At 50.3% G+C, this 12,708-nt stretch overlaps 1 protein-coding gene across 1 annotated transcript; it reads left to right on the top strand.

Moving 5' to 3' along the window:
- The first annotated feature begins 2,887 nt into the window (after positions 1–2,887).
- Positions 2,888–12,432, top strand: DCSTAMP (dendrocyte expressed seven transmembrane protein). The gene is made up of 3 exons (XM_004607680.2): positions 2,888–3,916; positions 10,999–11,307; positions 12,358–12,432. The coding sequence occupies exons 1-3, from the start codon at positions 2,888–2,890 to the stop codon at positions 12,430–12,432; spliced, it is 1,413 nt and encodes a 470-aa protein (XP_004607737.2).
- Positions 12,433–12,708: the final 276 nt, after the last annotated feature.

Below are 12,708 nucleotides of genomic sequence, written 5' to 3'. Positions count from 1 at the left end.
TGCTGGGCGGAAATCCAGGAGAGACACTTTCTGCAAAGTGACTGGAACTTACAGGCAGTTAATACCTATGGGTTTACCTTTGAGCCAATCCAAAGCCATGACACAGAGACCAGGACTTACCCAAGAGGAGAGGCAGAGGCAGATGTCTCCAGATCGGGGACATTCCCACCCTCCCAGCCACTCCACCCGGGGCCAATGGCTCATGCAGACGGGGGCGGGGGAGGGGGAGCTTATGACTCATTTGCAATGTGGGGGAAAGTCTGCATTATTGGGGATGCTCATGGCTGACCTTGGGGCTGGTGGCCACATTCAAGCCAACCTTAGATTCTGAAAGGAGCTGGCGGGCGGGAAGGAAGAACCGGGCACCTTTGCTGCCCCCCACCGCCTTCCCCCTGCCTTTTGATAGAGTCAGAACATCCTCAGCTGTGGGGTCTCTCGACTCTGACTGACAAGGTCAGTCTCCTGTGAGAATGACACTCCAATCTCTCCCCATCTCCGGTCTCAGTGACAATGAGCATTTCCATTTAGTTGGAATGGAGCTGGGGGCTCTCTGGGAATGCTGAAGAAATGTCCCTGCCTGCACTCCCCCTCTTTCTTCTGCCCTTCGTTCACCTCATTCTGCCTGAACTCAGAGCGAGGAGCTTCGCCTGGCCTGGAGGTGGGAGGTCCCTGTGTGCCACTGCCACACCCGGTGTAAGACTTAATGCGGCTTGCACTGCATTAAGTCACTCCAGAAACCCAGCCCCTTCATACTGGGTGAGAGAAGGGATTTATTTGAGAGCATCTAAAAATTGATCATTAAATCCCATACATATGGTACAGTACTCATTAGCTATATTCATATCAGTCAAGAGAGAAAAATCCTGAATGTGTGGGCTCTTCCCATACTCCTCCAAATAAATCCAAGGCGCAGAGAACATCCCAGCCGTCAGATGACAGGGTGGTGGCAGCCTTATGGCATCTTCCCTTTCATTATACCAAGTCTGGGGGCATAGGAACAGACAACTAATGCAGTGCTCAAGAGAGCCTGCTTCTAGGGAGGGTCAGGAAGTGGGGGGACGGGGCATGCACTGACCACAGCACAGACACGGCACTGCTTTCCAGCACCGAGTGGACCTTTGGAAGCCCTGAGTCTGCTTCATTCAAAACTAATACTCAAGGCCAGGGAACACAGGGGGCAGGAGGGCTGGTTGGAAGCTTGCCACAAGAATGTCTGGAGGTGAAGGGCAGTTAGGATAGAGAAGGGATAAGTATGACAATAATAGTTGGAAATGACCATCTTGGACAGAAACTGACATTGAAAGTAGGTAAAGGACTATAATTGATAACCTTTCAGTATTTCAGTATTGATATTGCAAACCATAGGGCCCGAAAGGAGAGAGAGACAGAGAGAGACAGAGAGGAGAGAGAGACAGAGACAGAAACAGAGAGACAGAGAGAGACAGATAGAGAAGAGAGAGAGAGAGAGAGAGAGAGAGAGAGAGAGAGAGAGAGAGAGAGAGAGAGAGGTAAAATGCCTACCATAAAGGCATCCTTGAGGCGGTGGAGATTGGGGAGGGAAACTGAGGATATTGGTGGTGGGAAATGTACACGGCTGCAGGGACAGATGTTAGACTATTATATATGACTGAAACCCAATCATGAACAACTTTTTAACTCATGGTGTATCTCACAGTGATTCAGTTTAAAAAAATCTTAAAAATTGAAAACAAAAACCTAAACCCGTATTATTACTCAAAGGATCGAGATCAGCATGTGTGTATCACTCTGGGGGTGAGGGGGAGGTGGTGGTGACTGGAAACGGGAGCCCCCATCCTTCTGCTTCTTCACACTTCTGCAGTCAGTGCAGTCCTGACCCACTTGCTGGGACTGGCTGACCACATCCTTCTGGTCGGTCACCCAGACTAGACTTTCCCAGCAGGAGAGGCAGAGTGTGTTTCCTCCCCTGCAGTTCCCCATCCCGGCTCGGCTCTGGGCCTGGGGGCCTCTGCCTTCAATGGGTGAACTGGTCTCTGCTACGGGAGGCAGTCGAGGATTTTTGAGATGGGGACATGCTTTTGGGTCACTGGGTAGGGGACAGTTGAGCCCAGGGACCTCACAGGGAGAGGCGGGCAGAGGAGCATCAGGGAGAGAAGAGAGAGCGATGGTGGCCGAGGGCAGAGAGCGAGAAGGTGCCCCACTGCTGGCTTCAGGGTGGCGGAGTGTGGAGGGAATCAGAGAACAGAAGTGGCCTCTAGCAGGCAGGAAGTGGCCCCTTAGAGCCCCCACGGTCCTGTTGGTCCCATTGTATTGATTGGTTGAGGGTCAGCCTTGGTGGTGCTCAAGAGGTACTGCTGGCACATTCCTTTTGTGTGTGTTTAAGGGGGGGTCGCTCCTGGTGGTACCCTGGGACTATGCAGTGTCCAGGGGGATCAAACCCAGGCCACCTCCTTGCAAGACTGTGCTCCAGCTCCTTGATGTATGTCTCTGGCCCCTGTGGCTCTTCAAGTTGTTTGATTTCCAGAACTGAATGCAGATCAGATCATGTGCATTTCTAGAAGCCACGGTTTGTGGCACATGCACGGGAGCCTCAGGAGAAGCCATACCCACACTTGCTAAGATGTGGATTGTAGGCATCCGTGGAAGGTACCACAGATGAGGGTGGTCCCTCTAGCCCACTGCCACGGCCCGTCAGTGTAATGTGGCCCAAGGCCATCCTAAATTCACACGTTGGAAAAATAGGCCCCACTTCTTCCTAGAGCCTGTTTCTCTTCTTGAGGAAAGACCCAGAGAGGTAGGAATTATGGCCAACTTTGGTGGCAATCTGATGTCCTGTACAAAGTAACAGAGGACACACAAAGCATGATCTCACGTGAGTTTCTGTTCTTATTGCCAGGGTCGTGCGAGCATGGGCGTCTGGACCTCAGGCGCCAGCCTCTTTCGACATCTTTGGCGGGTCTATGTGTCTCCCAGAAGCCCTGGCTGGCTTGACTTCACCCAACACTTGGGGGCCTGCTGTTTAGTCGCTCTCTTTGCTGCAGGCCTCCTGGCCGTGGCCTGCCATGGGTTTGGGGCCCCTTTCCTGGTCTTCCCCATTTCCTGGACGGTCACATGCATCCTGCTGGGCTGCTCCAAGCACGTGCGCTGTTTCATCCTCCTCTTCTTCCTCTCTTGTGGCCTGCGGGAGGGCAGGAATGCCTTGATTGCCACAGGCACGGGCATCGTCATCTTGGGCCACGTGGAGAACATCTTCCACAACTTCCAAGGCCTCCTGGACAGCATGACTTGCAACCTCCAGGCCAAGAGCTTGGCTGTCCACATCCCGCTTCTGAGACAGTACACAGAAGCGCTTCGGTGGCTCTACGGCCTGGCCACCTCCCTGCATATCTTCGATGATCTGGTTTCTTGGAACCAAATGCTGACAGTCTCCCTTTCCAGTCCCAGCCAAGCCCTGGAGGCCCAGCTCAATGACACCAAAGGCCACGTCTTGGGGACCTGGTACCAGGTGGCGTCAGCCACTGAGGTGCTGTCCACACTGGGGCGGCAGGTCCTTGCGGTGGCCGGACTCATCCTGGTCCTCCTCAGCACCGGCTTCTTCATGAAGCGATTTTTGGACCCCACAGGGGTGAAGTTTGAAAACATCTACATCAGCAGACAGTTCGCTCTGTTTGATGAAAGGGAGAGGCTCCAACAGAGGCCCTGCGTCCTCCCACTGAGCCGGAAGGAAAGGAAGAAGTATGTGCTCATCCCGTCCTTCTGGAGGACCCCCAAGGAAAGGAAGAGCCTGGGGCTTTTCTTCCTCCCCGTGTTCCCGCATTTCTCCCTCTGGGTGCTCTTCGCAGCCACTGACTACCTCCTCTATCGGCTCCTGGGCTCCTTGAGCACACACTTCCACAGCATCCCGGGCCTGGAGGTGTGCCTAAAGCTGCACAGGGAGGTAGGTAACTGCTGGGGAGTCAATGGTCTGGATTGCAGAAGATCAGGAATCTCCGAGGCTAGGAGATATCTCCTGCCTCTTGGCTCTGTCGCTCTGGAGCCAGCACAGTGCCTGAGAGTTGTCCAAGGACCACTGGTTACACAGAAGACCCGATGTTACATCTGGAGAGAAAATTAGTTTACTTAATTTATTTATTTAATTAATTTATTTTTATTCATATTTTGCAGTCACGTGACCTTTTATTGTCTAGTTCTCCCTCTTGGAGAGCCCGGCAAGCTACTGAGAGTATCCTACCCACACAGCAGAGCCTGGCAAGCTCCCTGTGGCGTATTCAATATGCCAAAAACAGTAACAATTATGGGTCTAATTCCTCTGACTCTGTTTTTTTTTCCTTTTTGGGTCACACTCAGCAATGCCCAGGGGTTACTCTTGGCTCTGCACTCAGGAATTACTCCTGGTGGTGCTCAGGAGACCATAGGGATGAACTCAGGTTGGCCGTGTGCGTGCAAGGCAAACGCCCTACCCGCTGTGCTATTGCTCCAGCTCCTCCTTCCCCTGACCTGGAAGAGCCTCCAATGCAGCACCATTGGGAAGGACAAGTAAAGAGAGGTTGCTAAAATCTCAGGGTTAGGGTGAATGGAGACGTTATTGGTGCCCGACCCAGCAAATCGATGAACAACAGGATGACAGTGATACAGTAATACAGTGATATTTCCCAATTTTCCCTTTACACTTTATATAAACACTGTGGTTTGCAAAGTTGTTCATGATAACTTGTTACTTGATTCGATATTGTAACACCAACCCCACCACTATTACACCTTCCCTCCACCATTGTCTCCAAGCTTCCCAATCACCCCTAAAACCTGCTCCCATGGCAGGTGCTCCAGAAGGTCCAACATTTTTAATGGAGTGATACAGCTGGAGTTGAATTTTTAATTAGGTGGCAGCTTTGGGATATGTGCATGACTGCTGGGACTTCTGGAAGTACAGGGAGATGGGGGGAGTTAGCCCATCTTTTTACACTCCATGAAAGCCTGGAGATTTCAGTCAAAAAACCTGCATACCTGAGTTTTTTCAGCAGATTAAACTTCTGACTGAGGTTCAACCCTAGCAGTGGGGTCCAGCTGGGAGCATGGCAGCCAGCGATCATGGAGTGTGGAGGCTTTTGACTGCTGGGGTTCTGCTTGGACAGGCACTGGACTCACCCGCCCCCTTCCAGGGTTCCCTAGGCGACAGCAGATCTGGAGAGGATTTTGTATCACCCTATTTATTTTCTCTGTTTGCCTTAACAAAAGGCCACAAACTGGTATGTTGAAATAGTGTGAATGTGTGCTCTTAGAATTTGGGGGATGAGAAGGTTGATGTGTGAATGAAAGTCCCATTGAAAGCCAGGTGAGATTGTAAGAGAAATTCTCTCAGGTTCTAGGGAGGGATGCACTGGGCTTCTGCTGACTCTGGGGGATTGTCAGATTCTTTGGCTTGTAACACAGCTCTCTCTCTCTCTCTCTCTCTCTCTCTCTCTCTCTCTCTCTCTCTCTCTCTCTTTCTCTCCCTCTCTCCCTCTCTTTCCCCTCCCTCTCTTTCTCTCTCTCTCCCCTCCCTCTCTCTCCCTCTCTCTTCCTCTCTCTCTCTCTCCCTCTCTGTTTCTGCCCTCACTTCCCTACTCCCAGTAGGTTCTGTGTCTTGCTTTGTCTCCCCATTGAAAAGTGTCTTGCATTAGGCCTCAAGCAGGGTTTTTTTCTCCATTTCTTCATTTCAAACCGGATGACAGTTGCAAAGAAAGACTGAGAATGCAGCGTGCCTTCAGCACTGCATGCTTGGGGTGGCAGAACCTCTCTGGCCCCCAGAAGCCCACTTTAAATAGGCACCCCATGTGACTCCATGTAGGTGGCACACAGACCTTTGAGAAACACTGGCTTGTGACTCTGAAACCTGGGTAGGCTCTCGCTCTGCCCTCCCCTCTCTGCAGTTGTGTGCCAGAGCAAAGCCTGTGGTTTAGGTACTTTTTTTTTTTTCATTTTTTTCTTTCCCTGTGGAACTTGAGGGTTGGGAGGGTGGCGAGATCCCAAGCAGCACTCTGAGGCCCAGGACTCACTTCCTGGGACAACAATCAACTGGGCCAGCTGGGACTCAGGGCTTGGCCTGGCTGCAGGGTCAGAGAAGGGCTGAGAGTGGGTGTGTGTGTGCTGTGGGGGGTGGGGGAAGCTCTATCCAGGGGATCAAACATGGATCTTGTGTGTGTGCAAGACATGCACTCCTGGCCGCTGAGCGCTTGCCCCAGCCCTTATATTTTTGTTGTTTTGTTTTAGTTTAGGGATTCCTTTCTGCAGTGCTCAGGGCTTCCTCCTGGCTTTGCCCTCAGAGATCACTTCTTTTTTTTTTAATTTCAAAACACTGAAAAGAGAAAAATTACTTTATTGTCTAGAAATTGCGTCTTGTTTAAAAAAATTATTATTTAATTAGCGAATCACCATGAGGGTACAATTACAGACTTACACACCTCAGAGATCACTTCTGGTGGTGCGCAGGAGACCATATATACTAGGGATGGAACCTAGTTGACTCATGCAAGGCTTTTTTTTAAAAAAAAAAAGAAAGCTAGTAACAATGAGGCTGTGCCAGGTGGGGCATGCATGTGTGTGTACATCTGTGCACATATATGCACATGTATATGTGTGCACCTGTGTGTACATGTGTGCGCATTGCATGTATGTGTAAATGTGCCCGTGTGTGTGTGTGTGTGTGTGTGTGTGTGTGTGTGTGTGTGTGAAAGTTATGCACTAGCTGAGACTGATGGGTCTGAGTTTCCTCCTCCTGAGGGGCTACAGTCATTTGCGGCTGTTGCAGGGAACAGATGGGGTGCCTGGGAACACTCCTTGGGAACCCCACTTTCCATCCCTCTCTGGGGGCTGGGATCCTCCCACTGTACTCACTTTCCCTCCTCTTCTCTCTCCGCTCAGCAGGTGCCCGGGGCCAGGCTCAGCCCCACCTAATCCTGGCCCTTTTTCTGCGTTGATTACTCTGAACACTGGCTTCCCCTGAAGAATTCAGTTAATTACAAAACCCTTTGCTCTAGATATCTGGAGAGGGAGGATAATGGAAGCAGTGCTTCAGATGAAAGTCAAATAAGATGGTCCCATATGCCCGGTGGAGGGAGGAAAGGCCTCTCCCTCCTGCCCCCCCATTCCTTAAGATTCTCTAGGAGAAAATTTCTCTCTCTCTCTCTCTCTCTCTCTCTCTCTCTCTCTCTCTCTCTCTCTCTCTCTCTCTCCCCTCCCTCTCCCTCTCCTCTCTCTCTCTCACTACTCTCTTTCTCTCTTCTCTGTCGCTGTCTTTCTGTCTCTTTGTTCCTATCTCTGTCTCTGCCTCTCTGTCTCTCTCTCCCTTATATTTCTTTCTTGCCCTGTCTGTGCCTGTTCATGACGAATCCTCCATCATTTCAGCAGAAGTGGGACCAAAGAGCAAGGTCTGCTTTCCGAACAGCAAGCCCTGCGCCCGTGAGGCCAGCAGGCCTGCGGAGACTGGGGAGGGCTGCTGCTTCCGCTCGGCGGGCAGAAGCTGGGCCCCGAGTGGGTGTGGGAGTGGGTGTGGTGCTTCTCTATGCCCCAGGCCCCTGCTGGGATTCTGAAGCTCCCTTGGTGGCTCCTGGTCTTTCCCCAGCTGCACACTAGCCAAGGAGGAGTCAGGCAGGAAGGGAGCCTCAGGCATAAGGTCCGGGAAGACTTTCTCTCACACTCTCGATGATTCACAATAAAAGGAGAAATGAAGTGGCATCAATTGAGTGAGCCTGGTAGTAGGCTGGTGTCAGCAGAAACCATCCAGGCCGCTGCTCAATGAGCAACTCTGGGAACAGAGCACTCAGTATGTGAATGCTTTAGTTCACGAGCCTGAGCAGAGCCCCAGATCTTGGCTGTCTTAGCGAATCATTTATCTACAGAGAAGTGAACCACTCAAAAGTGTCAGGGTGTCAGTGGGCACATTGCTGGGCATTTTGAAAGAGTTCTCAAGCCATCTTCCTCCTCCTCCTCTTTCTCCTCCTCCTCCTTTTTCTTCTTCTTCTTCTTCTTCTTCTTCTTCTTCCTCTTCTTCTTCTTCTTCTTCTTCTTCTTCTTCTTCTTCTTCTTCTTCTTCTTCTTCTTCTTCTTCTTCTTCTTCTTCTTCTTCTTCTTCTTCTTCTTCTTCTTCTTCTTCCTCTTCCTCTTCTTCCTCCTCCTCCTCCTCTCTCCTCCTCCTCCTTTTCCCTTCCTCGTCCTTCTCCTCCTCCTCCCCCTTCTCCTCCTCCCCCTTTTCCTCCCCCTCCTTCTCCTTCTCCTCCTCCTCCTCCTTCTTCTTCTTTTGTTGTTTATGGGCCAACTCCAGCTATGTTCAGGACTTACTCCTGCCTCTGTATTCAGGGAGCTCTCCTGGTGTGCTTGGACACCATAAGCGTTGCCTGGAATGGAACCCTGCTTGCCCTTGTGCAAAGCAAACACCCTACCCACTGTTTTACTATTACTCTGACTCTGAGTTCTCAAATCTTCCACATCACCTGCACCAACCCTACCCACCTCCTGCCCCCATAAAAGGTTGACTCAACCCTTATGAAGACATGACTCCCCATGCAAATTTCCCGCCTCTGGGAAATTTCTAGATGAAGACAACTTTCTCCAAGAACCCAAGTACTCAGCAGAGCTAATGGGTGCTCTGGGCAGCACCCGTTGCCCTTGGGTGCCTTGGGTCCACAGCACTGCTGCTTGATTGTATCAGGATTTCCCAGTCCTGACCCGCCCAGTGACTTTGTCTCCTCTGAGAGGAAGGAGAGAAGTAGTGACTTGACTCTGGGACCCAGAGCTGGCTACTGTGTGGCTGTGACCAGAACCGAGGAGGGGTGGCCTCTGCATGTCCCACTCAGATGCCAAGCTGGGACAATGACGTGCTGCCCTTGACACTGGCGGGCAGACACGCCTGCAGCTGGGGTTCCTGCAGGTGCCGGGGGTGCTGCCCGGAGCACCCGTTAGCTCTGCTGAGTACTTGGGTTCTTTTCCAGGAGTCATTTCCCTCTTCTAGGCCCCAGGGCTCTGGGGTGCTGGAGTGATAATAACTTACTAAGTACTCCTGTCTGTAAGGTTAATGCTCTGTCCCCAAGGTGCTCCATTTACACTGGGAGCAGTTTATTCATGGGCAGGATCCGGTCCATTAATTTCTGTTTTACCAAATTAGAAAACAAATCCACCGAGAGAGTAAATGACTTTCTCGGGTCAGGGGAAGGAAAGGGCTGAGTCAGTGCGCGTCCCTGGTGGGTGGGTTTGCTGGGTACCTCCTCAACATTTTTGTCTTTGGCGGGGGGGCAGGGGCTGGTTCTCTTACCTGCAAAGAGCCCTCCTGGGCATCCAAGAGAAGAGGAGATGTCCTATTTGAAGATCTCTGTTAGCAGGATTTCAAACACCCCTTCAATAAATGCTATTTTTTAAATTATTATTTTATTTGTTTGCTTGCTTTTGTATGGGGTGGGTCATTTGGGGGCTATATCCATTAGTGCTCAGAGTTTACTCCTGGTTCTGTGCTCAGGGATAACTCCTGGCATTTCTCAGGGGACCATATGGGGTGCTGGGAATCAAACCAAAGTCGGCAGCTTGCAAGGTAAGCCCCAACAGACTGCACTATCTCTCTCCAGCCCCAATTCTTGATATTCTCATAGGAAGTCCCTCTCCTCACCTCAGGCTCTCAAAGGGGTTAGAACAGCACCCCCCACTTTGTGAACTGCAGTCTGTTGATGGGGCACTAGTCCAGAGGGAGATAGCATGATGCCTTTTAAGGGGACAGACTTTCTTTGGGGGGAGAGATGCTCCCAAGAAGTGCTTAAGACACGGGGGTGCCCTGCCTGCAATTCTCCACCAACCAGGACAGAAGTTCGATGTGAAGCAAAAGGATTGCAGTGTTGCTGGGCCCTGCAGAGCTGGGAAGTACCTGGGCCAGCCCAGAGGTGCAGGGGGACCTCCAGGTAGGGAGCCAGGGGTGCTCTGGAACAGTACAAAGCAAGGCAAAGCAAGTGCCTTAACCCTGGTACTGTTTCTTGGGCCTTGAGAGAACAGTAGCTGTAGGTAAGACCAACTTCCGGGCTAAAGAGAGTACAGCAGGTAAGGCGCTTGCTTGCCTTGCAGGGGCCAACCTGGATTTGATCCCCAGCACCACTTAGGGTCCCTCGAGCAAGCATTGTGAAGTGCAGAGCCAAGAGTAAACCACAGCTGTGTTGTGGTTCCAAAACCAAAAGCAAGTAAAAACAATAAACAACAACAAAAAGACCCACTTAAAAAATGTTTTTATTAGTGAATCACCATGAAGTACAGTTACAGACTTACAAACTTTCTTGCTTATGTTTCAGTCATACAATGATCGATTACCCATCCCTCCACCTGTGCCCATTTTCCACCAACAATGGTCCCAGCATCCCTCCCACCACCCCCACCCCATCCCCTCCACCCCACCCCGCCTCTGTGGCAGGGCATTCCCTCTTGCTCTCTTTCTCCTTTTGAAAAAGACCTACTTTTAAAAAACTGTATTTACTTATTTAATTTTATTAAATCACTGTGAGATACACAGTTACAAAGTTGTTCATGTTTGGGTTTCAGTCATACAGTGTTCCAAAACCCATCCCTTCACCAGTGTATATTTCCCACCACCAATGTTCCCAGTCTCCCTCTTTCCACCTCATCCCTCCACCTCCACCCCCCAATCTGCATCTATGGCAGGCATTTTCTTCTCTCTATCTCTGTCTCTGTCTCTGTCTGTCTGTCTGTCTCTCTCTCATCCTCCCCTTCTTTTTGGTCATTATGGTTTGCAGTACTGAGAGGTTATTGTGTATTATATCCCGTTACCTCACTTCATTATCCAATTCTTGTCTGAAGCTATCATTTCAAACTATCATTGCAAAAGACCCACTTCTCCTTCAGCTCCAGAAGGAGCTGTGAGAGTTCCTTTCGCCTCAATAAATTCATGGCGTGTTTGAAGCGAAGAGCTAGGAGACAGAGGGCAGCGTGGGGAAAGACAAGGACTGAGAGGGATAATGGCATTGACTTGGATCATCACTTCATTCATTTCAGGATCCAGGAACTCAAGACATCATCTATGGTTCTTCCTTTAACATCTCTCTGTTCGAGCCCCACTGCCTCCCTACCCCAAAGCTCCTTCTCACGAAGACCTGGCTTCCCATTTGTCTTATTCTTGCCACGCTGGTGATACTGGGACTCTTGTCTTCCATCTTGATGCAACTGAAAATCCTGGTGTCTGCCGCCTTCTACCCAAGCGTGGAGAGGCAACGCATCCGATACCTGCATGCAAAGCTGCTGAAGGGAAGATCAAAGCGACCCCTGGAGGAAGCGGGGAGAAAGTCGGGTGTCTACTACACAGAGGTAAGGCCCTGGCACAGCCTGGAAGGAGGGAGTTGGAGTTTGAAGGGCAAGTGTAAAGGGTATTTCAAAAGCACGCTTCAATTTCACATCAGAGTTGGTATCGCCAGTAACAGATGAGACACTGAGGATGTTGAAGTTGGGGTAAGGACTGACAGGTGAGCCTGGCTCATGCTTTTAGCTTTGAGACTTCATATAGGGGAACAGCGGGGTCCATAGACAGAGTCCCTTCAATATACTGATTTGGCTGAATGCCTGCCTTCACCTACTCCATCAAGCAGCCTGTTGGGAAGACCCTAGGAGATGACCACTAGGTCCATGTCCAGGAAGTGAAACTTGCCCAGCTTAGAATAAATCACAGAGGGAACTATTCACCACAGTTTAATTTTTTTTTTGAGTTTTGGGGTCACAAGGGCGATGTGAAGGTGTTATTTCTGGCTCTGCACTCAGGAATCTCCCCTGGCTGTGCTCTGGGACCCATATGGGATGCCAGGGATCGAACCCCTGGTTGCCTGCATGCAAGGCAATTAAATACCCTACCGTCTTAAGAATATGCTCATTCCCCAGCACTGAAAACCTTTTTAGGAAAGAAATAGTTGCTGATGTAGATGTATTTTATACAGACGTGCGGTAACATGACTTTCATACATATTATGAAATGCACACTTGTCACAGACTTTACTTGCTAAGTAAAGAGAGACAGTAATCGATTCCGAACAAACAAACAATAAACCAAATCAAAGCCCTACACAGAGATAGGCCTTGGGGAATACCAAAATGAGTTTGCTTAACAGATGCAAATCTGGCCTCTTTCCCAGGGTTGGGTGGGAGGATCAATTGGAATCCAGGGGGAGATGCTCATTTGCATGCATTGTTGCTATCAGCCCTACTCTACCACTTCAGAGGACTGGGAAATAGCTGAGACAGGAGAGATACCCCTGCAGGATGGACTTTCTCCTCATTTCAGAATGCTTCGCATTTGCTCCTAGTAACCCCATCACGAAAAGTTCACATCATGCTAAAGCTCAGCTATCCATTCGCCTCTCTCCTCAGGTTCATTTTTGGCTTCCGGTCCTTAGAATGTTTAGGAAGAAGGAAACAAACGCTGCAAGTCAAGACAATCCATGATGGTCCCTGAGGGTGTCTGCTGGACCACATTTCACCTGCAATTCTCATCCACCCAGGATCACTTCCTGTTTTCCCAGCATGGAGAGAGTTCTGGTCATGGACCTGGAGGAGATGGAGTTTGCAAAGCCCACACATTTGTCTTTATACTGACTACTACAGAAATGGTGATGTCCTCTATCTTCCAAGTAAAGGCATGGTTTAGAACAGGGGTGAGGAGCGTGCAAACCCCAGGCTGAATAATGCCAATGAAATCATGGTGGGCCGGTCCTGGTGCAT

Source organism: Sorex araneus, chromosome 2 (assembly GCF_027595985.1).
Source record: "Sorex araneus isolate mSorAra2 chromosome 2, mSorAra2.pri, whole genome shotgun sequence".
Lineage (NCBI taxonomy): Eukaryota > Metazoa > Chordata > Mammalia > Eulipotyphla > Soricidae > Sorex > Sorex araneus.
The sequence above is the reverse complement of the archived record's forward strand: the minus strand, read 5'-3'. Positions and strand labels throughout refer to the sequence as shown.